This window comes from Caretta caretta, chromosome 8 (genome assembly GCF_965140235.1).
Source record: "Caretta caretta isolate rCarCar2 chromosome 8, rCarCar1.hap1, whole genome shotgun sequence".
Classification (NCBI taxonomy): Eukaryota; Metazoa; Chordata; order Testudines; family Cheloniidae; genus Caretta; species Caretta caretta.
Window position 1 is genome coordinate 49062804 of NC_134213.1, and position 27418 is coordinate 49090221.

The 27418-nt window shown below is 45.0% G+C and overlaps 1 protein-coding gene across 2 annotated transcripts; it reads right to left on the minus strand.

Moving 5' to 3' along the window:
- Positions 1-4295: 4295 nt before the first annotated feature.
- On the minus strand, positions 4296-27402 carry TMCO1 (transmembrane and coiled-coil domains 1). 2 transcript variants are annotated; one of them, XM_048859948.2, is made up of 7 exons: positions 27211-27394; positions 26402-26479; positions 20454-20513; positions 19285-19331; positions 18682-18749; positions 13874-14018; positions 4296-5807 (listed from the first exon to the last, which is right to left on the minus strand). In XM_048859948.2, the coding sequence occupies exons 1-7, from the start codon at positions 27278-27280 to the stop codon at positions 5709-5711; spliced, it is 567 nt and encodes a 188-aa protein (XP_048715905.1). In that variant the 5' UTR covers positions 27281-27394; the 3' UTR covers positions 4296-5708. The 2 variants fall into 2 exon arrangements, with proteins under 2 accessions (XP_048715905.1, XP_048715906.1); XM_048859949.2 differs by lacking the exon at positions 4296-5807 and adding an exon at positions 6822-7895 and having other exon boundaries at positions 27211-27402.
- Positions 27403-27418: the final 16 nt, after the last annotated feature.

The following is a 27418-nucleotide window of genomic DNA, read 5'->3' on the forward strand; positions in this document are numbered from 1 at the left end:
AGTTTGCAGTGTCTGCTTTTGACAGTCTGCGCTGAGGTAGACACTCATGGTTGTGAGCCACTCCACCCTGTGACACAATCCAAATTAGGATCCACTAAAATCCATCATAGCATCTGCATACTCTGAAAGTGACCTTAGAATTTGAGGAGAGGATCACATCCCGATTTGCTTTGACTACTTACTTTACATTTTATTTAAAACTTATTTTTAGCCTTCCAAAAAAATTCCCAGTGCTCAAGCAGGATTTGAAGTCCTAGTCTTTCCAATTAAACAACTCGTGTTTGGAGCTGGACAGCAGAGCATATCTGTTGCAGACAAGCATCAACAGGTAGGCAGTGATAATTTCAGGGGTAAGAGGAGGGGCATGCAGCCAGTCCTGCAAGCAACCACTCTATTGGTGTTATCACAGATGGGGGAAGTATGTGTGCAGATCTGTGCTAGCACCATGCCACAGATTGGTGGCCACACAATTACTGCATTTAGCCAATCTCCCAGGGAGTTTTGTGTCCGCAAAGGGTTAATGCAGCTTTGAGAAGCAAAAAGCATGCCAGTGAGGTTTGCAGGATTGGCAACCCCAAGTGTTCAAAGACATTGTACTGAGTCATTGCCAAAACAGCATGAGATTTTAAAAAATAATAATACAATTTGTTTTTTATTTGCCTTCAGGTTTTTGAAGCATTTCAGAGTCACATTTTAAAACTTAACAACACTTTGAGCTAGAAACTTTTTTTTGTAATGAAAAATGTGTTTTTCCTATAATCACATGACTCCAAGTGCTGGGGTTTTAAAGAAAAACATCAAACAACATGAGATTTGGCAACACTGTAATAGAAAGGATCACACGAGGTGGGGGGAGTTTGTTACAATCACACAGTTGCACTACACAGAAAAGCTTCTGTTGTAGAACTGGCTATTTGCTGCACTGAGGTCACATTCCTAAAATGCCCAAGATTGTGGCCATCAACCCAGAACTATCTCCCAGGAATTTATTGCTGTGTAGGAAAAACTTCCCCCAAGGTTCCAGTGTATCTGCCAGTTCCCCACAGACTTGTTGAAACACTGAAGTTTGCGTGGATGATGCCAATGCTACGTTAGCCAATGCTGGGTATGCAGGAGCATCAGGAATGCTGGTTTAAAATATAAGTAACTGCATATTGGGAAAAACCCAGCTAAGGGAGTTACATCCTATATACTTTCCTGTGTTCCCACTAGTATGCTTAGGCACTCGAGGTTCATTATGAACCAATTTGTTTAATTAAGAGCTGCAACAAGGGGAAAGAAACCGATTACAGTGAAATTATACAGACAACCCCAGAACATCATTGCCCTGAACAAAAGTGGAGAACAAGTATTTAATAATGGACTAGCAACAGACAGGTATAACATGATGATCTAATGGCTGGAAGTTGAAGGTAGACAAATAAAGACTGGAAATAAGGCATAAATGTTTAACAGTGAGAGTAATTAACCTTTGGAACAACTTACCAAGGGTCGTGGTGGATTCTCCATCACTGACAATTTTTAAAGCAAGATTGGATGTTTTTTTCTAAAAGATCTGTTCTAGAAATTATTTTGGGGAAGATCTGGATCCTGTGTTATACAGGAGGTCAGACTAGATGAACATAATGGTCCCTTCTGATCTTGGAATCTATGAGAGAGCAGTGGCCATAGAATCAATTTGCAAGGCAGTGCTTTCTGAAGGCTGCATTGGCATGCAATTCTCCAGCTGCCCACTGGTGGGCAGCTGAGGTATAATTGAACAATTCAAAACATTTAGAAGTGAAAAAATCAAAGGATTTCCAAAGTCACAGTGCACCAGACAAAGATTACTGGACTTCCTACAGGATGCCAAGGCAATTAAAGTGCTCGGGTGCTAAAGGTAGTTAAGCACTGCTATTTACCTTCTCACAATATTGCACTACAAGGGCAAGGGAAAACCCAATAAAATCCAAAGGCAACATACAAAACTGATACTAGGAAATACTTTTAACACAAAGCATAATTAATCTGGAACTCATTGCTACATCAATGTGGCAAAGAGTTTAGAATTTTTAAAAGGAGTAAATATTTATGTAATTTAAAAAAACAGCAGTTAGATAACAATACAACAGGACAAAACTATAGAATGGATACAAAACCTGCTGTTTCAGAACATAACTATTAACTGACTAGGTTTAGGAATAAACCTAGGATCATCATCATAGTTGATGATCACTTTAGATAAGCTATTACCAGCAGGACAGTGGGGTGGGAGGAGGTATTGTTTCATGTTCTCTGTGTGTATATAAAGTCTGCTGCAGTTTCCACGGTATGCATCCGATGAAGTGAGCTGTAGCTCACGAAAGCACATGCTCAAATAAATTGGTTAGTCTCTAAGGTGCCACAAGTACTCCTTTTCTTTTTGCGAATACAGACTAACACGGCTGTTACTCTGAAACCTGAGCTGGTATGGCAATTCCTATGTAAGATAAAAGAGGTATGGGTCAATGGTCTAAAATTGAGATATATAGAGATGATTAATAGGCAGGAACCCTGAGTGCCCCCCCAGAGGTGAGGCATGGGGGAGTACACAGGGTCACATGCAATGCCCCCTCCCCCACATTTCTGCAGTGCGGAGCTGCCGTCTATGGTTCACTAACTCTGCAGCTGGATGCCACCTCCTTGGTCCTAGTGCTGGGTGCCTTGCATGTTTTCTGTACAATGGTGAGTGCCTGTGGTGGGCCAGGGTGGGGAAATGGGAGAAGGGGGGGGGAGGAAAGGCAGTGGGGAAGAAAGGGGGATGTGATAGGGCAGGGGGAGGGGGAGTGGGGAAGGGGATGGGATGGGAAATGGTGTGGGAGAAAAGGGAGCCCAGCATGCAGTGTCCTCTCAGCAGCAGCACGGGCTCCCCTGTTAAGCAGGCCCATCTCAACCCCCCCACCCCCATCCCTGTAGAGCCTCACACCCCCTGCACCTGGACCACCCCAACAAACCCCCACACCTGGACCCCCACCCCACTGAGCCCCAAACAGCTGCACCCAGACCTCCATCCCACTCCTGTACCCCCATAAAGTCCCATTGCCCCTGCACACAGAACCCCCCAATGAGCCCCTGTGCATCCAGATCCCCCACTGAGTCACCCACACCCAGATTGCCCCACATAGAACCCTCTCACCCCACACCTGGATCCCCCCACACTAAGCCCCTCTGCACTTCGATCCTGCTGGGCTGAGCCTGCCTGCCCACATCTGGTACACCTGTGATGAGGGGCAGGGCCCTTGCACTGTGTCAGGGTTGGGTGCAGCCTCACTGCCAAGTCCCTGTCCTGGGAGGGGGGAACTTCAGGGTGATCTCTTAGCTCAGTGCAGCCAGTAGCCTGTACTCCGCACAGCCATGCTGGAGCATCCACATTAATTTACTGACAAATAAAATTTGCAAAATTTTAAAATAATTGTGTGCAGAATTATTAATTTTTTTTAGCAATTCCCTCAGAAGTAAATGTGAGATTTTTTCCTGTACTCAGTGAAATGACCTACTCGTAGTGCATTATTGAGCCATTAGTTATATAAGAGGTCCAGACAGGGTGTGGTGCCAGATAAATAAGGGAGACAAAGTTGGAACTCAAACTGTGTGGAAGCTGTTTTCTTTAACAGATCCTGCTTAAGACATAATTGATTCTATATCATGACTACCACTGAACCAAATTTCATGATTTTAGCTCAGTGGAAACATGGGAATTAATGGCAATCCATGACCGAGTCCATTATAAGTATTTATTCAAAATAAGTCCAATAGGACCTAATCGTGTAGTTTCCATACAGGCCAAATGAGCCTTAGAACTTCACCGGAACTTTGTCTATGTAACAACTACAAGATGTGGCCTATAGTTTGCTCACTCTGCATCTACACAAGGAATTAACTCCTTTCTGTCTCTAACAGATAAGGAAACAAATGCAACACATTGAACTATAATATAAATCTTAACTACAATTTCATACTTCCTCTAAACACATCCCACCACAAACCCAACCAGTTTCAATTCTGAATACTTGTTAATTTTGCTGAAGGTTTTGCATGATAGCGTGAGGGAACTTTGTGTGCTGCATATAGTTATTTTCTTGGAGACAAAAAAGTTTCTTGCAGAGATGCAGAATCTGGCATTATTGGCTGACAATCCTGTCTTCACAATATGACAAAAATACATCCCTTAATTTGGCATTTCTTTGTTTTTAAGAGCTTGTGTTGGGGGGGAGGTGGCATTTAAGCAACCTTACCCAGTTTTAAACCAAGTTTATATATGCACAGGCACTCTCTGATAGGATTCAAGGCAGGGTTTATTATTCAGAACTCTCCCATTATTTATTTAAAATAATCCAGTGAATATGCCCCATGTTGCCACATACAGGCAGTCTTGAATTTATGTCGAGGACATCATTTAACCAAGCACATATCACATTTAGTTCAGTTGTTAGTGCACAGGTACTATGGTGTAACATAAATGCCTCCAAAGACAGGTGCAGACTTCCATCTTCTGCAGTGGTTTAGAATTTATGAGGGTACAAGTACAGCGATGATACTTCAGGCAATTCCACCTCTCAGCCATTCTAGAACTCTGTCTATAGTGACCCTGATAAAAGTTTAGCTTCAAGATTTATTTTTTAAGTCCCCTCATAAACAAAGCGAGTTGGGCTCCAGCTAATACGACTAAGCTAGGTAAATATCTGGCAATGTAGAAATAGCACAGGGAACTGAACTGAGAACATATGGCTGACTGGTAACAAATTTAGAGGCCTTTAAGACATGCAAACCGATCACTCAGTTCTAGAAGTACAGTGAATAGCACAGCAGCATTCTATGTTTGGTACATGCTGTGTGTGTACACTGTAACCCTTAGGTAGTAAAGGGTAGTTGCAGATGGTATCATTGGCATACAACAAACAAGAGATTATGTAACTGTTTAATCAAGGTAAGACTAAAGGCCTTGTTTGTTTTAAATTATGACTGCAATTGAACAGATTCCAGCTAAGCAGACAGCTAGAATGTGGGCACCATAATGCTACATAAACCACTACCAAGCTGAGCTCCTCAGGAGGAGGGGAAAGAATGTTCAGAAGCAGTTAGAGGTTGTTGGTGCTATGCAACATGGCACTGTGGCCTGGGTACTGCACTAATGAGGAAACAAACTCCAGCTTTAGATGTATTTTTCCTCCCATTCATAGCCTAGAACTGAACATGCCTAGTTTCCCTATAGATGGGTTCCTAATACACAGAAGTCTCTAGCCAGTTTGTCTAAGAGAACAGGGACACAATCAGTACTAGAGCATGATGATGCAGGACTTTCTAAAATCTGTTTATTTTACAGGTTCCCTATCATGGCTCCAAATAAGGTTTTATTATCTTTACAGTAGTTCTATAAAGCAAGATAGTTCCACTGTCCCTGCAATGGGAGTAGGTGACTACATTTTAAATGCAAGGGGCCTAATCATTTATTACACAGACACACAAAACACATCTCACGTTATCTGCCAGGAGTTTTGCTTCAATTGTGACAGGCTGTTTGTAGAACGCTCCAAATACAAAGATGCTTCCGTGAAGGCAGTACCCATCCCAATGCTGCTTCAAATGAATAGAAAGCCTGCTGTGGAATCCGCTCCTGTTACAAACCAAGGGCAGTCTGTCTTCGATACTGACATCAATGGGAGCTGCTGTGAAAGGTGCATGACTATACTTCAAGAAAATTTCCCAGCTTGAGGAGGGGGGCCGAGGAAGCCCCCTGCCTGCTTGGTGGCAGCCCGCGAAGGAGCCAGGCCAAGCATCTTCTGAATATTCTGTGAAAATGAAAAACAGAATGATGGGATGGTGGTATAGTGAGAAGGAAGCCAATACACAGGTGAAATCCTGGTTCCGTTTAGACCAGTGGCAAACCTCTCTTTAACTTCAACCTCCAGGGTTTCACAACTCAGTTTACCCAATGTATATATGTGATATATCTGAAACCATACAAAAAGGGCCAGGAAAAAATGCAGTCCATAGAGATTAAGTGATTTATATGCATAATGAACTGCAATTAGAGGTGGGCCTAAGCTCCAGAGTGTGTTTCTTGATCAAGTTTCCCACAGTTGGAGTGGGTTTCAGTGCAGGGCTGCAATTCAATTCTATCTTCACCTACATAAGTCATAAAGCCAATAGGCAGGTAATAGAGTTCTTGTTGCAGGCTGCAGCCTTTGCCTATTTTGTTTTCTTTAAATTAAGATGGTAACATTAAATATCTTTGCAATTCAACTACAATGCATATGCAGTAGCAGCTTCCTGTTCTCTGCTCCCAGGCAGAAAATCTAGGAGCAGCACTCCGCTGTTTTCACACATTCCAAAAACCACCATCAAGGGAGGCTGTAATTAGAGCCCGAGAATCTTCAAACAAGACAGGAAGGATCCCACACAATACAATCAGAATTGGGCTGCCCACCCGGCCACCAGAGGAATTGCTGAGCTCCTGCCAAAAGTCTGAGTACAGAGCTGATTTCTGTGCTAATGATAGGTTTCAGAGTAGGAAACAGTGCTTTCTCTCCTGAGACACATGGTACAGTATACCTACCTATCAACAAAAATAAATTTGTGCAGATGACCTTATCTCTGCCTTTATCCATTGGTTAGATTTTTGAACATCGGAACATAGTGTTTTAATACAACATCACACTAGTGTTAATGGAACATTAAGATTGAAAAAAAAACAAACCCACAAAAACCAAGCACTTTCATAAGGAAAGTCATACTCATAGCAGAATGCTTAAAGATTAGTATTGTACTGAGATTTTTGTGAAGCTATGTTAAAAACAGCACAGTTCAATTAAACTACATTTATTTAGTTTCAACACTGGATAGTGTTAGAAGCATGATATAAGCAGAGGGCATCCTTCACTATAATCAACACCAGTGTTCTAAATGATGCAAGCCTAAATGGTGCTGGAAGGACAAAATGGAAAATCTGAATATGCACGAAGCAAAAGAGGATAAACTACTAAACAGAATTTCTTCACCCTTGAACGCCTTCCTCAAAAAGATTGTCAACACAAGCCAACTAGGAAATTTCCAGCTTCTACCTTTTAGAGTCATGAGATTTTTGTGCTTCGAAGTGGAATATACAGAGAACTTCCCCACTACTTTGACATTCACAGAGCAGAGAACCAAAAATTTTACACACAAAAGACAGCAGTCACTTTTGGGCAGAGGGTAAGGAAAATTTCAGCCCAAATATAAATATGTAAGAATTACAAGCAATTAAAAAGGGAAAGGAGGTTAAAGGGAAGTCACGGCAGCTTTATAGCATTTGCGGGTGGCAAACATTCAACTTTTTACAGTTACACACAAAACTATGTTAAAAGAACATTAGAGTTGCAAAGTCAAGCACCCAGAAGTTAGGAAATGCCAGAATTAAGGTTGTCAGTGTAACCTTAATTTGGTCCCCTTGTGCATATGCATAATGACGACACAATCTTTAATTATAGGATCACATAGTATTTTTTCCAGCCTGCTCTGGGGATCAATCAGGGCTGTGTAGTGCACAAGACTATTGTCTACTTCATTTGTTGCAGAAGTTGGAAGGCACGTAGTGAATAAGGCAGGAAATTGAAGGAAGACAAGGACATTCTCATGGTTAAGACAGCTGAATGCTGCCCCGCAGAACTGCACTCTATCTCTGCCTCTATCACAGAGCTCGTGTGTGATGCTGCACAAGTCTCTTAAACCAAGCTTTTTCACAAACAGCCACTAATTGTGTATGCCTCATTTACTGGGTGCCCAACCTGAGGCCTGTGGTAGGAATAAATGGCCAGTTTTCACAGTGGAGAGCGGTAAATAGCAGGGTCTCCCAAGGATCTGTGCTGGTAGCTGTGCTGTTCAACATATTCATAAATTATCTGGAAAAAGAAGTAAACGGAGAGGTGGCAAAGTTTGCAAATGATACAAAACTATTCAAGGCAGTGAAGTCCAAAGGTGACAGCAAAGAGATACCCAGTTTTGTGAGATCCCTTTGTAACTGGGCAACAAAATGGCAGAGGAAATATAATATTGATAAATGCAATGCAGTGCACATTGGAAAACATCCCAACCATACATACAAAATTAAATTAGCTATCACCATTCAAGAAAGAGATGTTGGAGTAATTATGGACAGTTCTCTGAAAACATCTGCTTGATGTGCAGCGACAGTCAAAGCTAACAGAACGTTAGGAACCATTAGGAAAGGGATAAATAAGACAACAGAAAATATAAGCCACTATATAAATCCATGGTACGCCCACACCTTGAATGTTGCATGCAGTTCTGATCACACCATCTCAAGAAAGATATATTAGAACTGGAGAAAGTACAGAGAAGGGCAACAAAAAGGATTAGTTAGGAATATGGAACAGCTTCCATCTAAGGATGGATTAAAAAAAAACTGGCACTTCAGTTTAAAAGAGATGACTAAGGGGCATAAGATAGAGGTCTATACAATCATGAATGGTGTGCAGGGAAAAAAAAAAGTGTTATTCACTCCTTCACTTAACACAAAAATCAGGGTTCACCCACAAAATTAATAGGCAGCAGGTTTAAAACAAACAAAAAGAAGTAGTACTTCTTCACACAATGCACAGTCAACATGTGGAACTCGTTGCCAGATGTTGTGAAAGCCAAAAGGATAATTGGGTTAAAAAAAAAAGAATTAGTTCCTGGGGTATAGGTCCATCAAAGGCTATTAGCAAAACTGGTCAGGGATGCAACCCCATGCTTTGGGTGTTCCAAAGCCTCCAACTGACAGAAGCTGGAACTGGGCAAAAGGGGATGGATCACTTGAAAAATTGACCTGTTCTGTTCATTCATGCTGAAGGATCTAGCATTGGCCCCTGTTAGGAGACAGGATATTGGGCTAGATGGACCATTGGTCTGACCCAGTATGGCTGTTCTTATGATTTGCAGATACGTTGAGCACTCGTAGCTGCATCTGAAAAACTGGGAGCTGTGCTCTGAACATATAAAGCCCTATAATGCTAAGTACTCTGCAAATCAGGTCCTCAACATCTCAAATTGTACACCTAAAATTAGTGAATACTTTTTATCTTAATCTCTCTGGGCCACAGTTATCCATCTGTAAAATGGGGCTAATACCCCCTCATCTCACAAGAGTGTTGTGAAAATAAGATCAGTAATGTTTATTAGGCACAAAGCTAGGGTAGTGTTGAGCATGACAGAAAAGCCCCTGAGGAGATTAACTGTTCTGTCTTCAGAGCAGGGTTTGACTAGTGAGATTAACCAAGGCCTGGGGCCACCCATTGAATGATGAGAAGAAAACATAGTGAGTAGTTGCTAATGAAGTGAGCACTGTCCATCCTGTTCACTGAATGAGGCAGCATCCTGTGGAAAAAACTGTGTGTGGTCATGTGATTAAAGGCTGTATCATAATGCATATGCACAGGCAACCTTAATTCTGGCATTTCCTAACTTCTGAGTGCTTGGATTAGCAACTTTAATAATGTTCTTTTAACACAAAAACCTGTGTGTAATCTCCTGGGTTTTTAAAAAAGCAAACTGAAAAAACAGATTCCGTCATGTGGCATTATATTGATGCCCACATGGTTCATCAGCAAGGTTGGAATCTTTAGATCCGACCCACAGACCTCTGCCACTTGCACTGCCAGAGGTAACTAATAGCATGGAAAATTTCAGCCCAAAGAGTTAAAGTCTGACCAGCTTATCAATAACTAAAAATAGGGCCTTGTAACAGGAAATGTTGGTGAACTTAGAAAAGGGAACAGCTATTCAAAAGGGACTCGATTGACCAGTAGGGGCTACTGCAGGATCAGGACCGAGGTGCGCTGATAGAGCAGAAGCATAGTCGTTCAAGACCAAAGTTACTATCGGAGCAATGGGGGAAGCTTGCACTGCATGCTCCCGACTCTTGTCGATGCCATCACTCAGCCCTGTACATTCTAGCTGGTCAGACAAATCTCACTGGTGGGAGGAGGGATTATGAGAGTAGAGGCAAACAGACACGTTGACCTGAGCCGACTATAACCAATCAGAATGCTACACACTCTCTGGCCAGCCTTTCCTCTCCCACAATTGTCAAGTTCTCTCTCCAGCAGACATGTAGCTAGCTAGCATTATGCTGATAAATAACTTTTGCAAGACAGTGATGTTAAAATTGCACAGAAGGTCCCAGACACTGATGCCAGGACTAAGCGTTATGGAAGCCTGCACCACGTTGCGTCCCCACAGCATAGCACACACTCTTCCTTTCTAAAGGAAGGACAACTCTGGGCAGCACACCGTTACCGATGGGAGCAGAAGAAAGCAGCAGCAGGGGAGCAAGAACATTTGTACTACACCAGTCCATCCCACCCCTTGTCTTTTCCTTTGAATCCTTTCCACCCCACAATCAGTGCAGAGCGAACAGATGTCATTTCTGCGCAAAACTTTTAAGTGCCCTAGGAGAAGAAAACTAATCAGAACTGACCCACTGCCCCACAACAATCAGGACAGTTTGTGGGAAAGAAAGATGTGCTCCCTCTCCTGTCTGCAGGGGGAATCGTTGGCCCCCTCTACCACCAGGAGCACATCTTGAGTAGAGGAAGAGGACAGGTCTAAAATTCAAAGATGTGTGAAAAGGAAACTAAATATTGGCAAGCCTCTGTGTAATAAAGGTTTATTACGCAACAAACAGGACAGGTGAAGGCTGTTAGAGCACTAACAGGAGGAGGGGCAGAGGATATAACCGACATTCCGCATCACTCCCAATTCAGCAGCAGACTTCCTCAGCCGAAAGGCAGCAGCTCAATGGCCTGTAGAAAGCCTCTCTCAGCAGCAGCCCTCTCTCCAAACAGGAAGGCACAAGGAACCACTGGACAGGATTTACGTGCAGGGGGAGATGGGAACAGCACAGAGGAAGTTACTCACTGCAAATTGGATATTTCAGGAGATGCTGGCCCCAGGTCACAGGCAAAAAGCAGTCGAGCCAGGTCTTGAGGAGTTTCCTCAAGCCTCACGTGCCTGAGGACTATCAGCCTAGGTGAAGAGTAGCTGTGCTATCACTTCCCACCCCATAAGCAATGCCTGTTTAAATCAGTGGCACTTGGTCACTCTGCACCAATTAGTCCTCTCCCTCCCACAGAGCAGACTGAGACACCCACACCCTGAACTAAATCTAGGCTCTGCCTCAATTTAATGAGTTCTAGGGATTCTCTCCTATACTCCTCCCCCCCAATGGACTCTGATCTTCCCCTGTTCTCCCACTATTTAATTCCAGGGCCCCACCTCTCTGCAGCTCTTCTCTTGGGCTGTTGCCCTCATGGATTGTAGGGGGGCCCTTCCACCTCCATGGGGGCCAGTTTAAACTACAGCTTAGAGGTAAAGACTTGAGTGTGAAAGGAGCAGCTACCGCTTTTAATGTAATGCTGGGAGTACAAAGTACGTCAGTTCTACAGAGAATAAAAAAAAAGAGTTACACTAGAGAGGCTGCAGCATATGAAGCTGAAATGTCCTTTCCAAGGCAATGGCGCTACTACCCCCACCAGGCCATTAGCAGGGACAAGTAAAGGGCTGAAGGCTTGTTGGACTGAACAAGCTGAATACCTAGCATTGAAAACCCGAGTGTTTATGCCCAGCCATTCATTTTGTGCTGCTTCTAGTATGTTTCATCGCAGAAGGTGACAGCAGGAAATAGTCAAAACTGGAATATACCATGGGATTTTTTATTTTAAAACATACAAAAAGGCCACTTGGGATTTTTCAGCCACTGAATTCCCCAAGTATCCAACTGGTGCAAAGCAGACATGCAGCAGCCAGCACAATCTGAGTTTCACTCTCACTGCTCGTTGCCTTTCAGGGGTGCAAAAGAAAGTCTATTTGTGTCAGAATAGAAAGGCATAGAGCCCCACTGTAACACAGATTGGAGGCAAGGAGAGTTTCCCCAGGGTACTGCAAGGCACTGGCTACCTGGTGTGAGATTCGCTGGGGGGCAGTCACTGTAGAAACAACACAAAAGCTTCCCAGTGGGTGACACAGAAACCACAAAAACTAGACAAACCCCTCAACACACAACAGCACCTGCTGTTCTAGTTCCAGGCCAGGGAACGAGCACTGAACAAGACCTGCTGTGCTGAGAGCATTAATGAGGGGTCAGTGGACTTGATGGCTTTTGCTAGTTTGTTTGCCTTGTTCCTTCATGCAAGACTGGACACAGATCTGATTTAATGCAGGATCCTGCTGTGGAAGGAGGGAGAGAATCTGTCTGATCCATTAATATGCACTTATTTTGCGGTAAAGGAGCTTTCATTCTATTATTGAGCCACTTCACCAAGCCCATCCTGACCCCTCTGTTAGAAGTTAGCACAAGAATCATTTCCTCTCCTGACCTGCTGTAAGGGTTTCTAAGTCCCTTGGCACCTCCAGAGGAAAAAGCAACAGAGATCTGCAGATCAAGGAGAAATAAGCAGCAAGCATTCAGGAAGTGAACCAAAGCAAGAGGAAAGATAAAAATAGAGAACCAGCTAAGTGCATCAGCATTAATCCAGCTTCCAGGGTCTATTAGCCTCTTCCCACTCCCTGGGGGAAATTCAACAAGCAGAACACACTTTCAGCAGCACTCAAGTCCCACCGGTCCTAACCGACACAGACTGACACTTCATCCAACCTAGTCATGTGCTAATAGCAGCTCCACTGTCAGTTAAACAGCTGCTTCACTATTATTCCTGCTTCAGTGCACCGCAGCTGATAAAATGATGGCATCACTGTGGCAAGCTATTCCCAACCACGAAGACACTTCCCATTTTCAGGGCCAGCAGTTCCGCCTTGTAGCAGAAGGGCCTGTGTATGGGTCACAATCCACCATGGTGGTAAATTCTTAACAGTGTTCTCTAGCATGGCCTTGCATTTTGTCACACCAGACCCCCATTCTATAAATTACTCCACCCACTGGTGATTTGGAACAGAAAATACTCTGAAGGGAAAGCTATTCAGCCTTCAGAGAGAGTCATGTATTAATCAGGCAAGGGGGGAGGGAAGAGAATAAGGCACTTGAGAAAAATGCAGGTTTGACCCCAGACTTTCTTGCTTCCTCAGCAGATTTTTTGGACACGGATTGAGCCTTTTGGAGCAGCTTACATTAAGGCTACATCGTATCTGGGAATGCGCCTCCCAGCCTGCGTCCACAGACTTGTGCTGGCAGGGCTCAGGCTAATGCTCTAAAAATAGCATGTAGATCATGCTTTGATGTTGCAGCTCAGGGTCTCAAGCCCACCCCCACTGGTTTCAGAGCCCAAGCCACAAAATCTACACCCTAGAACCATTTTCAGAGTGCTAGCCCAAGCCCCACTACCATGGGGGCTAGATGGCTGAGAATTTGGGCTAGATGGCTCACTTCCAGATGCAAAGTAGACATACCCTCAGAGTACACTAAAGGAGGAGTGTTTTTCTTTCTGATAATGACTGTACAGTCAGGTTTTTAGTAAGGGCTTTTTCTTAGTAATCCTGGTGTTTTCTGAAGCCTGCCGTGAAGTCAGTGAACCATGCAACTGATCCCCTACCAAAAATGATCCTGTCAGTCCACAAAGTTACCTGGCGACAGGTAGCAGGGTGGAAGCTGTTTCCACGGGAATGTCCTGGAGCAATCCTGCTGACTTTAGCCAGGTCTCCCTCATGAGATAAGACCTCATACAAAGTGAGACTTTTCTGCACTACATTTCCTTTGACAGCTAAGCCTATGGGAACCAGTGGTCAATGTGAAAGCTTCAAACAAACCTAGGTCAAAGGCAGACTACATGTGCTAAATTGGTTATTGGGCACTTGCTACTTCTTACCAGGTGGCAGATCAATGCCTGCCCCATTCCCGCTCCATAGGAAGCAGCTCAGCACTCACCTGCCGGATAGACATGGTGCAGAGAATGTAGAGGAAGATGAAGGAGCAGTCAGTGTAATCCTCCCCAAGTAGGTTGCGATGGGACAGGCCCTGGATGTAGGAGAGGGGGATAAAAGGAAGTTTTGCCACCACTCGGCCGTCAAATCTGGAAGAGAAGAGATCACTTAATGTGAGACGGCAACCAAGTACCCAGCCTAGAGAAGGGCTTCAGTCTGGGACAGTAATCGGGTCCCTGGATTGCAGAAAAACAGATTAAGTGTTTTAAATGAAACAGGCCTCCAAGAGGACAAAACCAGATGCAAGATCAAGTCAAAAGCCTAAAAAAAAAAAAAAAAAAAAAAGTCATGTGGCTCCACCTTCACTTGCACAATACTAGACAGACTAATATATACACACACCCCATCCTCAAGGCCACGCACCACAGCGGCCTGCCATCCACTGAATGGACTGTGCAGGCCTCCCTTAGCAGATGCTGTGGAATGACAAGGGGTCCCTCCTGGAGGTCAACCTATCAATGATTACTGGTTGGATAAATTGCTGACCAAGGTTTGCGGGACACAGACTAGGAACTTTCTAAATCAATATCCTCAAGTACTGACACCTGCTATTTAAAACCAAGTCACACATAGGTTTCTCTCAAAGCGCTGTAACACTTGAGTCAAGAGACAATTACCAGCCTGTTGTAATACAGTTACTTTATGCAGACTCATGGATTTTTGTACTAGAGGTGTGTGCTCAGCTTTCAGAAGAAAAACTAAAGCCCAACTCTGTGGGTTTTTTTTTTTGTTCCCCCCCCCTCCGCCCAGATTTGTTACATTTATCAGTTACCAAAAGGAATGTGGGCAACCGCCATGGAGAGAATTCCTTTTTATATAATGCTCCTTCTCTGCATTCACTCTTCAGAAGCAGGGGACATTGTATATTCCCACAAGGTACCTATTCAACTCCAGGAGCTGGGAAGCATTCAGTACTACATTCCGGATATGGAGACATGGTGTGAATTTGGACGGACTGAAGAGATTCAGCTTCTGAAATCAGACAGCCAACACTACCCTTTGAAGCAGTGTGCGTATCATGCTGCATCAGTGTGTGCTCAGAGTTTGATGTTATTTTCTCCTTGAGTGTTCATTTTCTAACAGGTGTTTCTGGTTTCAAGAGCTCCTAAATGAGCATTCTTTCCTGTGGAGAGGCACTCACACAGAGCTATGGCTCTAACATGTGCCAACTTTGCTTACATCTCACAGGCAGTTTGGCAGAAGGGCTAGGAACGGATGTTTGTCTCCCTGTAACATCCCCGGTGTTTTAGGATTCTGCATTACTCCTGCTGTGGGAACATAGAGTAGCTCAGAGGTGGTAGCCTGAGGTACCTGCCTTCTCTTCTGGCAGGTAACCTAGGTTTTAAGGCACACTCTTGTAGGGAATTCTGTAAGGTTTGCTGCTTTGGCAGAGTTGCATGATTCAGGACTAATGGAGTAAGATGTTAGTGTCCGGAGAGAACCAAGGGGCACAGCAGGTAACTTCTCTCACTAGATACCCCTATCTGCCTGGATCCCAGTCTAGTATTCACCTGCAGATCGCCCTACCCCTAGCAGACATAGCTTTTCCATGGATCCCACCAACCTACAAAAAAAGATTACCCTGAATGGATAATCAGGATCCTCATGGTAGATCCTCAACCTAGTGTTCAAGCCAGCCTTCCTGCACCTGTCCCTCCCATCCCTGTACTGTGTATTGCAGCTCCCATTTTCAACAGCAAGTAAGGGGCTAGTTACCGTTCTCTGTATATATATGTTGCATGTACAAAGCCTCTCTGTAGGAGTCATTTGCCTAGCTGTATGGCCATGGCTTTTAGGCAGTAGCTGACAGAAGGGATACATGGCCAGCCTACATTCTATTGTCCAAAGGTAAACACAGCATGCTCACTCCAAACAACCCATAGTCCCTCTCCTCCCAAACTTTAGGCCTTGGCCTCTCCAGCAGTTGGGGGAAAGAAGTGGGTGAATAAAGCAATACACTGACTCTTGTTCCAAGCACAAGCAATCCCCTTTCCTCCTTCTCAACCCTGAATCTAGAGCACCTCTGTAGGTGGCTAGTAGCCATGACTTCCCAGGAAGTGGCCTGAGGACCCCAGCTAAACAGTGATTGAACACTGTCCTCCTGAAACCAACATCTCTTCTTGATACCATGTCAAGAGAACAGCAATTGGTGAAGATGTCAACCAGCTCTCTCCCCCCTCCCCAATGAGCCCTATAGATTTCAGATGAGGGCATGGCACTGACAAGTCCCTGAAGCTGCCCTTCACACACAGGTACACTAGCCAGCCCATAAGACTGGAAGCATAGTCTTAGACACTTAGATTGCCGTTAAGCCAAAACTGTCAAACCTTTAGATTTTTCTTTGAGTGCCACAGACAATCTCTTGGACTTGCTAAAAGGGTTAGTCCTGTTTAAATAGTAACTGAGCTCTCTGGACATCTGGGATGTGCAGCTTCACCTTCCTGCGATAGCTTTAGAAAATAGAGACAACAACATGGCATGATTTAGACTTTTTTTTTTTTTTTTTTTAAAAAGAAGATAATTTTAAAAGTCAAGACTGAGTGAGGTCCAAGTTCTAATGGGCCCATGTGAATACAGTACAGGGGAAGCTGGCCATAGCAGACTGTACTCCAGAGACTGAGAAGATGGCCACCAAGAATGAAACTTTCAGCACCACATCAAGAGACAGTAGGCTCAAAGTTTAATCACAAGCATCAGTAGGTTCTAGGGTGGGATGGTACATAGTTGTAAGAACCTTCAAAAGTAGTTTTAGCAGATGGACAAACATGGAACCATTGCACAGAGAGATATGGGGTGGGGGGGAGGAGAGAGAGAGAGAGAGAATTGGGACCACAATCCAAGGCCCTCCTTAAAGCAAAGCACACAGAATGCAACTGCTTCTGCCAGATGGATGCGGAACACTGGCCTTGTAGTGTAGTTTCCAACTATGTATAGGAGGAGCAGGGGATGGTTCCAGATGGTTGACTGCTTCTCTAATTGGGCTTGTTTGTCTGCACCTCCCAGGGACTTTTCCTTCCCTAGAGTTAGGGGTCAGAACAACACTTACCCAGAATGAGCTGTTTGTAAGCATAACCTGGGCCCTTCAAAAGAAGCAGATCCCTGCTGAGTGCCTCAGTGAGGGGAATGGTACAAAGTGTGTATTTCTGCCTCTCTCCCTTCTTTGTCCAACATACTGAACTCCCAGTGGATGAGCAAGGGCTCCAGCCTCTAGTGTTCTTCAGCAATCAGGGAAAGAGGCACATACTTTGTCCTGCAAGCGCATTGCTGGAGAATTTGGGGCCAAAGTAGACACTATGGAAGGAAGAGTGCTTTTGTTAAAGCTCTACAGTGGGGCAGCACAGACCCGTCTGCCTGCTGCTGTGAAGACAAAATGAAATGGCAGACTCTTCAGAGTGGAGGGACCCACCTTTTCATGCTAGTGAGTGACAGATCTGGCTCTGAACCTAAAGCTATACTATAACTGACCTTAGTACAACAAAACTGTCATTAGCAGAACATTTTTAAGTGCTGGCATATATGCCCAAACTCTATTACAAAGGGCTAGGCTTCGCTTCACTTCACTTCACCAACAGCAGGAAGTGTCCCCCCGGCCTCAGACTGAAAGATCCCTTCACATACATTATTTTTATCACAGAGCACCCACAATATACTAGGTACTGTCTAAACATAGTGAGATTTCCTAACCTGAAGAGCTCACATCTGAGACAAGCTGCATTCACCCTTCCCAAAGTACATCAGATATCCCCCTCACTGGCTCCTGATGCAGCCTTTAAGTTTCATGTAAGAATCATGGCAGAGTTGGGACTTTAGGAGGGACTGGAAAGTGGCTTTATGGTCCAGTTCAGAGAGGGTACTCCATACAAAGGGCTGCACAGAAGAAACCACAACGATGGTTATGGGAAAGGTGGACAAATAAGGAGCTGAGGCTGGCATTACTGGTGATGGGAAAGGTGACAACATGAGCAGATAAGCACGGCAGGGTAGATTTGTGAATGACCAGTTAAGTTTGAGACATCCACAAATCTGAAGGCCAACCATGGGATTACTGTCACCATTGTTGTGGACAGAAATCCCCCAGTATTTTTGTTTGTTTGGTTTTGGGGGGTAGGGAGGACGAAGAGTTTTGTCGCTCCCCCAAGAAAATTCAAGCATCGCTCTAGTATTGCACTCAAAAACAAAATATTCTGACAGTATTATTTAGACATATAAATATATGAAAAGTATAGCTTATGTAATTACCCTAGTCAATTCCAAAACCTTTTTTCTTTAAGAATCTCGGCTTTTGGAAAAAAAACAGCCAGTACTGCTTTAGAAAGCAAAGCAAAAGCCAACACAGATAGCCAATGCAGATGTGATAGAAAGGTCTGAAGACTGTGGAAGGCTGCCCGATCTCCGCAAAGCTATTCTGAATTAGCCAGACTTTCATCCTGGTCACATATTCCAGAACAGCAAGCATGCTCAGTTGTGGCTAAAGTGCAGCCTAGAGAATCCCTGCATGCAATGCTCCATGCTGAGCTGAGCAGAAGCAATGATTGACCTGCAGATTCGCTGGCTTCATCTCTATATCAAAGATGAGGAGAGCTGCAGTTTGATCCATTTTATACAAATTAGATGCAGCTCTCAGTGGGATCCCATGAACATCAGTAGAATGAGTCCAAGTAGCAAAGGAGAGAGGGGATGGGATACATTCACTTTGAAGGCTGGGAAGGGGGGGGCGGGGGGGGGAAGCAGCCAGAGAGAACTGATACTTACATGGAGTTGAACATGCCCATGAGGGCAGTAAAGCAAAAGCCAATTGCAAACATGGACTTCATTCGAACCTGCAACCAGAGAGGTCAGAGTCATTCATTATTGACAGCTAATACAGGGAGAAACAAACAGATTAAAAATAAAGGCAAGTCCCAGAGTTAGGGCTTGGGGGCTTTAATACTGAATAATGGGTTTTGTGCAGCAGCATCAGGATCAGAAGAGAAGGGAATCTTTAAGCTCACTCTCTCAGCTTGTAGCAGAGGAGACCAAGCAGAAAACTCTTAGAAGGGTTGAATAGCTACAAGTACTGGAACAGCCATGAGAGGGATCATGGGGGCCAGGAGCTTATGGAGGAAAGGGAGGTCTCAGGGCTGTCCTGTTAACCAAAAGGTGACCACGCATAAAGAAAGGGGAGTCCACGGGAACTGTGAGGCAGGAAGGGAAATAACAAACAGAGTGGGCTCACTAGGAAGATGGGGTGAGTAAGTGGAAAGTCAGGAAAACTGCTTCTATTTTGGAAGCACTAGAGAGATTGCGGGGGCAGAGGGGAATGAGATCTAGCCCTTCACTAGTTTGGGCATTGCCCCTAATTTACAGCATTCTTACCATCGACAGGTCCCTATTGTTGTTCTTCAGCTTCTCCTCTTGCCTCTCTGTAAAACAGGGAAGAGCACAGAGGTTATCCCAATCCAGACACCAGAAAGATTTCACTTTCAAGAAGTCTAAACCTTCCTTGCTATCCAAGCCAGTAATAGTTCCAAGACAGACTCCAGCTCTGTATGCCAGACAATACAGTGTGAAAACGGTACACAGCTAACTGTCCTTGAATCGAAACAACATGCAGCAGAACAAGTATATGAGGTTTGTCAACATTCAAAAGGCAATGCACAACAACTCAGACAATGGGCATGACAACATACAGACAGACATGTCAACTGGAAAACCAAACAGTGCTTGTAAAAATCAGGTAGTGCCAGTATATTGTATACTGGAAGCAGTGTTGTTCTCAGAATTTTATTTGTACATCGCATCTTATTACTGTAAGGCAGTGGTTTTCAAACTGTGGGTCGCGACCCAGTACTAGGTCACGGCAGCTCTGGTCAGCATGACCAACCAGGCTGTTAAAAGTCCTGTCGGCAGTGCTGCCCGGCTAAGGCAGGCTAGTCCCTACCTGTTCTGACACCTCGCTGCGCGCCGGAATCACCCAGCAGCAGGTCCAGCTCCTAGGCACGGAAGGGTGGGGCCACAGGGCTCTGTGCACTGCCCCCGCCCCGAGCACCAGCTCCGCACGCTCATTGGCTGGGAACCAGCCAATGGGAGCTGGGGGAGGGGGTACCTGTGGGCAAGAGCCGCGCGGAGCTGCTTGCCCCTCTGCCCAGGAGCCAGACCTGCTGCTGGCCGCTACCGGGGCATAGTGTGGTCCACTGTACAAGGACAGGAGGAAGTCTGCCTTATCACCCCTGCTGCGCCGCTGACCAGGAGCCGCCTGAGGTAAGCCCGCACTGCAGCCATGCACCCCAATCCCCTGCCCCAGCCCTGAGCACTCCCCAAACCCGGAGCCCCCTCCTGCATCCTAAACTTGTCATCCCTGGCCCCTCCCCAAAGCCTGCACCCCCAGCCCAGAACCCTGACCCTCTCCTGCACCCCAACCCCCTGGCCCAGCCCTCAGCCCCCCCCGAACCTGTGGAAAGAAAGGGAAAGTCAACTCCAGCAGCTTTTCCTCACAGCCTCCCCCTCACTTTTGGAGCATCACACCTCCCCTCCCCAAATCTTACCTATTTTCTTTTTTTGCTGTCGGCCTGCTGATTCAGTTATCGTTTCCTTCTTCTTTTCCACTACAAAGGGCAAAGACAACATAGAATCACTTTCACACAAACAATGGAGAGTTATGCTACTAACCCCTTCTCTTTTCCTCTCCCTTATACCCAAAACCCTCATGCAGACTGGGGCAGGAGGAAGGAAGGAAGCAAGATACAGATATATGTCTATGATATATGTTCAATGTCTTATAACCTGCCAGAGCAGGACTGGCACAAATGTTTTCAAGACTAGGAATGTTTTCCAGGCCCTGATCCTAGACGAGGAAAAGAACAATTTCAATCCCTGACAAAAGCCAGACTTTTAAAACCTGCCAAAGGAGCCCATTGCATTGTGAACCAAGGAGCTTGAGTATCATTTTGGTTTAAACAGCCCTTGCTGATTTGTCATTATGAATTCTAGACAGTACTTTCAATTCAACAAGTGTGATGAAACGAGCTTTATGGGAAACTCTGACCCTAGCTATCTGCAGTGGGAAGCAGAACACAGAAAGGCCTGTGTTCTGTTATATCCCTTCTTCACAGACAGGCATTCTCAGTGGAAGTGCTGCGCCAGCAGTCTGGCACAACCAGCTCCATTCTTGCTGGTCATCCAATTAGGGCTGAAACATTCCCAATATTTTGAAGTTAAAAATTAAGTAGCAAGTCTAAACTTAGTTATCAAAGCTACCAGAAAACCAAGTAGGACAACCAATTCAGACAGCAGATACTCCACAGATTGCTGCAAGCAAAGCCAACAGATAGTCACAAGCCAGAGTGCTGATCTGTTGATACTGTGATCCAGCAACTATGCTTTTCAATCTGCAAATGGAATCACCTCCATTAGCAGAGAAATTTGATCGACAGTCCCAGAAAATGAAAGCCAAGTTTTAGTTTCAGGTTTATATAGCCAATATCACAATATGAAAATGGGATGATAAATGTTAAAGTACAGTTATGATAAGATATGTGATATTGATTGCCTTTTTCCAACGGCACATCTGTACATCTACTTTACCAACAAACCCATTTTCACTCCTGTTGTTCCATAGTGTCAGCGCTGAAGACTTCTATCTCACATATTAGTATATCAGTTCAGTTTTAATGGCAGAACTTTTATTCCTGATGATGACCAAGACAGAAAGACTACAGCTAAATTTCCAGATCGCAGGAGAATTTGTGGTGCTAACAGATAAAATTCTTATGACTCATAAACCAACCTTGCACAATTGCCAAAAAACGAACAGCCCAGGCACAAACCTACTCATCTGCTTTTACCACAATGCTGCTGATGAAAAGGTTAATGGTGAAGTTTACTTATCCATAAACTAAATCACACACCTCAGGCAAGCAGGCCAGTAGGATTATGCAAGGGCGATGTAAACTGAGCAAGTTTGCTCAGAAAGGTCACTAGGAGTAAATAAAGTGGCACATCATCATTTTTATTCTTACTATAACCATGCTGCAGTCTTGCAACTTCTTCCATTGCCAGATAATAATCAGACATCTACCCTGAAACTTTCAGGCTCACTGAGTTTTGAGACATAGCTGTGCCATACAACACAAGTATATTTTGTTGAGAGATTAAATTATAAACACTCCCCTAATCTAATAGCCCTAGTTTATTCACTTTCAAGACCCATTTGTTTTCTGTAGCTGTGATAGAATGGCAAGGCTCTGGCAGAGTGGCCTAGTGATCTTATCCATGGTTTGGTTTTTTTTTTTTTTTGCTGTTTTATTGGCACATTGGTTGTTGCTGTGGGTACACTGACAAATGGTTGAAAGGTATGGCAGGAGTGGTCTATTTTACAGTTGTATATTTAAGAATTGTCAAAGGACAGATAAGTGCTCATTTTAAAAAGGATATGTGGATAAACTGTGATTAATAAATGTTAATCAAATCTGAAATTGTAGCTAATATTTGTTATTCTCAGCTCTGCCACTCAAACTCTAACTCACAAGCATTAACGTTAGCAATTATTATTGGTGTATGCACCTCACATCTGGCTCTTCGTGGAAACACAAACCAGAGATAGGAGGAATTACAAAATAATCAGAGTAAAGTCTCTACAGCAATCATTAAACACCAGAGATTAATCTATACCAGCTGCTTATAAAGTCCACAGCACCCAAAGGAGTAGCACATTATCTCTAAACCAGGGGTGGGAAAACTATGGCCCACGGGCCACATCCGGTCCATCAGACCTTTTAATCTGGCCCTCAGCTCCCGCTGGGGAGCAGGGTCGGGGGCTTGCCCCGCTCCGGCACTCCAGCCAGGCAGCAGGGTTGGGGGCTTGCCCTGCTCCACATGGCTTCCAGGAAGCAGCCGGCGTGACGCCCCTCCGGCTCCTGCATAGTATGAGGAGGTGCGGCCAGGCCGCTCTGCGCTGCCCCGTCCGCAGGCATCACCCCCACAGCTCCTATTGGCCTGGCTATGCCTCTGCATAGGAGCTGGAGGGGTGACATGCTTCCGGGAGCTGCTTGAGGTAAGCGCCGCCCAGAGCCTGCACCTGAGCATCCCCTCTAATCCCCTGCCCCAGCCCTGATCCCCCTCCCGCCCTCTGAACCACTTGGTCCCAGCCCGGAGCACCCTCCTACACCCCAAACCCCTCATCCCCAGCCCCACCCCAGAGCCTGCACCTCACCTCCCCCCAACCCCCTGCCCCAGCCTGGAGCCCCCTCCCGCACCATGAACTCCTCATTTCTGGCCCCACTCCAGAGCCTGCACCCCCAGCTGGAGCCCTCACCCCCTCCCACACCCCTACCCCTAATTTTGTGAGCATTCATGGCCCGCCATACAATTTTCATACCCTGATGTGGCCCTCAGGCCAAAAAGTTTGCCCGCTCCTGCTCTAAACTCTCTGCTGGGGTTTCAGTTGGTTTCATATCTTATACTAGTAGGTTTTATCCTTAGCTACTCTGCGCTGTCTTATACTCCTGGAAAAAGTAAGGATTAGATGAATGGACTATAAGGTGAATAGGAAGCTGGCTAGATTGTTGGGTTCAATGGGTAGCGATCAATGGCTCGATGTCTAGCTGGCAGCTGGTATCAAGCAGAGTGCCCCAGGGGTCGGTCCTGGTGCTGGTTTTGTTCAACATCTTTATTAATGATCTCGATGATGGGATGGATTGCATCCTCAGCAAGTTCGCAGATGACATTAAGCTGCAGGGAGAGGTAGATATGCTGGAGGGAGGGATAGGATCCAGAGAGACCTAGACAAATTGGAGGATTGGACCAAAAGAAATCTGATGAGCTTCAACAAGGACAAGTGCAGAGTCCTGCACTTAGGGCGGAAGAATCCCATGCAGTGCTACAGGCTGGCGACCGACTGGCTAACAAGCAGTTCTGCAGAAAAGGACCTGGGGATTACAGTGGATGAGAAGTCGGATATGAGTCAGCAGTGTGCCCTTGTTGCCAAGAAGGCTAACAGCATATTGGGCTGCATTAGTAGGATCATTGCCAGCAGATTGAGAGAAGTGATTATTCCCCTCTATTTGGCACTGGTGAGGCCACATCTGGCGTACTGTGTCCAGTTTTTGGGCCCACCACTACAGAAAGGATGTGGACAAACTGGAGAGAGTCCAGCAGAGGGCAACGGAAATATCAGGGGGCTGGGGCTCATGACTTACGAGGAGAGGCTGAGGGAACTGGGCTTGTTTAATCTGCAGAAGCGAAGCGTGAGGGGGATTTGATAGCAGCCTTCCACTACCTGAAGGGGGGTTCCAAAGAGGATGGAGCTTGGCTGTTCTCAGAAGATGACAGAACAAGAAGCAATGGTGCCAAGTTGCAGTGGGGGTGGTCTAGGTTGGAAATTAGGAAACACTATTTCACTAGGATGGTGGTGAAGCACCGGAATGGGTTATCTAGGGAGGTGGTGGAATCTCCATCCTTAGAGATTTTTAAGGCCTAGTTTGACAAAGCCCTGGCTGGGATTGGTCCTGCTTTGAGCAGAGGTTTGGACTAGATGACCTCCTGAGGTCTCTTCCAATCCTAATCTCCTATTATTCTAACTTGTCTTCTCCTGAAGGCTCAGGAGAGAGGGAGACAGAAGCCAAGCCGATCTTCTGTTGAGCTGTCACTTGCTTAAAACCCTTACTTCACTTATTTCTATTGATGCTTTTGTGCGCCACTTTTACCTTATACCATAGATCTTCCAACTCTTTCTCCACCTCTCTATCTTCTTTCCTCAATCTCCATCCCTCATTTCCTTTTCTCTTTTCACTGCATTGTACTCCCTCCCTCCTTCTCCAAGTCCTTTCAAGCTCATTTTATATAGAGAGGTTGTACTTAAACTAGTGCAATCAGTTTAAAAACCAATTTAAACTCATGCAACTTCTGTGTGTGTGTTCTTTCTTCCGTCACTTTTTTTCTCCCACCACAAAAATCATCCTCCCTCATTCTCCTCTGGGACCTTTAATCTCACTCCTTATCTATTCCTCCCTAGTCTCTCATAACATTCATCCAACCACAATTCTTCCTCTTTTCAGTAACTCCTCCTGTTCTTCTCTCTCCTTCCTCCCCAGATCTGGGGTCCTTCTCAAAGAGCACAGGCAGGATCCCTGAGCTCACCTCAATGCAGCTGGTGGAATCTATATACATAACCACTGGCTAACCATGCTAAGGAAAGAGAGGCTTACACCCATTTCTGCTCCCCCCGTTCTTCAGTAGAAGTTAGGTAGGCAGTGGAATTAACATCAGGACAGGTCTCAGTACTAACCCTTCTCCTTCCAGTTAAGGACAAAAAAGGATAAAGCTAGGAGCTGCCTCAGACCAGAATGGCAGTGGTCATGTTTAAAGCTCCCAAGTATTCTATGCAGGGTGGATAAAAATCAATGATTTAAAAAAAATTAAATTTTAAATCGGTTTTTATTTAAATGTTTTAAAATAAATAATATATAGAGGTGAGAAATAACAGACCTCAACTCTATTGTCCCTCTGCAAATTTGTGTACAGAGTCAATCCCTTACCTCTCTCTAAAAGTGCAAAGTTTCAGAAAGTTCAATGGATAGAAGATTGTTGCGGGCGGAATAGATCTGGACAAGGAGAAGAAGTCTGGAGATAAATGTGAGAATCGAGGGACATATGCTTGTTTTGTTAAAATATTCTATGTTTGCTGTTGAAGAAAAAAATCCAGAATACTTAATGTTGTTGTTTTAATTAAATCAATGTTTCTCAAACTTTTGTACTGGTGACCCCTTTCACACAGCAAACCTGAGTGCGACCCCACTTATAAATTAAAAAAACATTTTTGTATATTTAACACCATTATAAATGCTGGATGAAAAGCGGGGTTTGGGGTGGAGGTTGACAGCTCATGACCCCACATATAATAACCTTGTGAACCCTGAGGGGTCCTGATCCTCAGTTTGAGAACCCCTGAGTTAAATAACACACTTCAAGTGTCTGTCTGGTGATGTTCTCCTCCTAATACAGCATGGCAAGAAAATCCTCCAAATATTAATGAATAACCTGTTGAATTGGAGATATTTATGAAGTCATTGGGAGGTGAACTATCTGCTTCAATTACCTTTGGTAAATGAATAATCAAACAACCACTCATTTTCTGATATAGCTGTAAAACTAATCTGAAAAGTTTTCAAAATAAAGCACTGTTTAAAAATGTATAGTGTGTACCTTCTAAAAATGAAACCTACATCTATCTCTCAATTGCGAAGGATATGTATTAAGGTTATAACAACCAACAAGAATGCACTTTTATGTAGAACACCATGATTAAATTGAATCTGCCTGACTAGAAATTTAAATCAAATCCACCCTGATTCTACGATGAGGCAGGGACCCTCGGAAGCAAACAGAAGGCACCTCTTGCCAAGAGCAGACCCTACTTTGAAAAATCCTGGAGCAGAAAACAATGAGAAGACAAGAACAGCCATTTTATTTATAGTGTTTGAAAGGCAACACTTACATTTTTTGCTTTGTTTTTCCACTTCAGCTTTCAGTCTCTTGTATTTCTCGGTTCTGTAAACCAGCACCCATGTTATACCTGAAACAAGCATCAGATAAAATAAGGGGAGAATGACTTTCTATACAGCTCTATTGAAACTTCCCCAGGGCTGCTGCAGCATTTAGATTTGGGTACATTAACAAGGGGAAAGAAACCCAGAGAACAGCAACATACAGTAAGCAGAGGGCGGTCTTTGTCAAGGACGCATTAGATGCACTGAATGGCACAGACACCTCTGTGAAATACAGACCTCATATCTCCCCTTAACTTTCAGCAATAAAAGTATTTACCTCAGAAATCTATAGAAATTGATACACACACAGCTGAGGCTGCAGAGTCATTTTCGCTCTGTCCCGCCACGATATGTATATAGTCCCCATCACCAGAGCCCTTAAAAATCTTAAATGCATTTCTCCTCACAACCTCCCGCAAAGGGCTATTGCCCCCATTGCACAGATAATGGAGAACTGATACACGGAGTCACCCACGGTCGCTGTGGCAGAGCCAGGCCTGGCACTTGGCCTCAGAGCTACCGCGCTCGGAGACCCAGGCTGGAGCCCCACGGTGGGCTCTTCGGATGACCAGCTAGGAGCCCCTCCCCGCTGCGCCCCCGGAGCCCCACTCGCAGCCTGAACCGGGAAGGGGCTGGCTCGGAGGCTGCTCACCGGCTTACACCTGGCAGGCGCCCCCTTCCTAATGGAACACGCCGGGGACCTAGGAGACCCGCCCAGCGGCCCGGCCACCCCAGCGCAGGCCAGGGCCCCGCTCACCCTCGGCCAGCAGCGCCGTGCACACCGAGATGAAGACGATGAGGACAGTGTCAGCGAACATAGTACTCATGGTGCCCCCACACCCGGAAGAGACTCCCACGCGCGCACACACACGACTAGACCGGAAGCTACAAAGGGTCCAACTAGCAGCCTAGCAACTGGCTCCAGTCTCCGGAAGTGATGTTGCTCGGGGTTTCGGCAACGAGGC

Excerpts from the sequence above, each read along its gene's own strand:
- TMCO1 (XM_048859948.2), bottom strand. The coding sequence starts at position 27,280 with ATGAGTACTATGTTCGCTGACACTGTCCTCATCGTCTTCATCTCGGTG. Across the intron at positions 18,750-19,284 it reads ACAATAGGGACCTGTCGATG|GTTCGAATGAAGTCCATGTT; the intron begins GTAAGAATGCTG and ends CTCTGGTTGCAG. Across the intron at positions 14,019-18,681 it reads ATGGGCATGTTCAACTCCAT|ATTTGACGGCCGAGTGGTGG; the intron begins GTAAGTATCAGT and ends CTTCTCTTCCAG.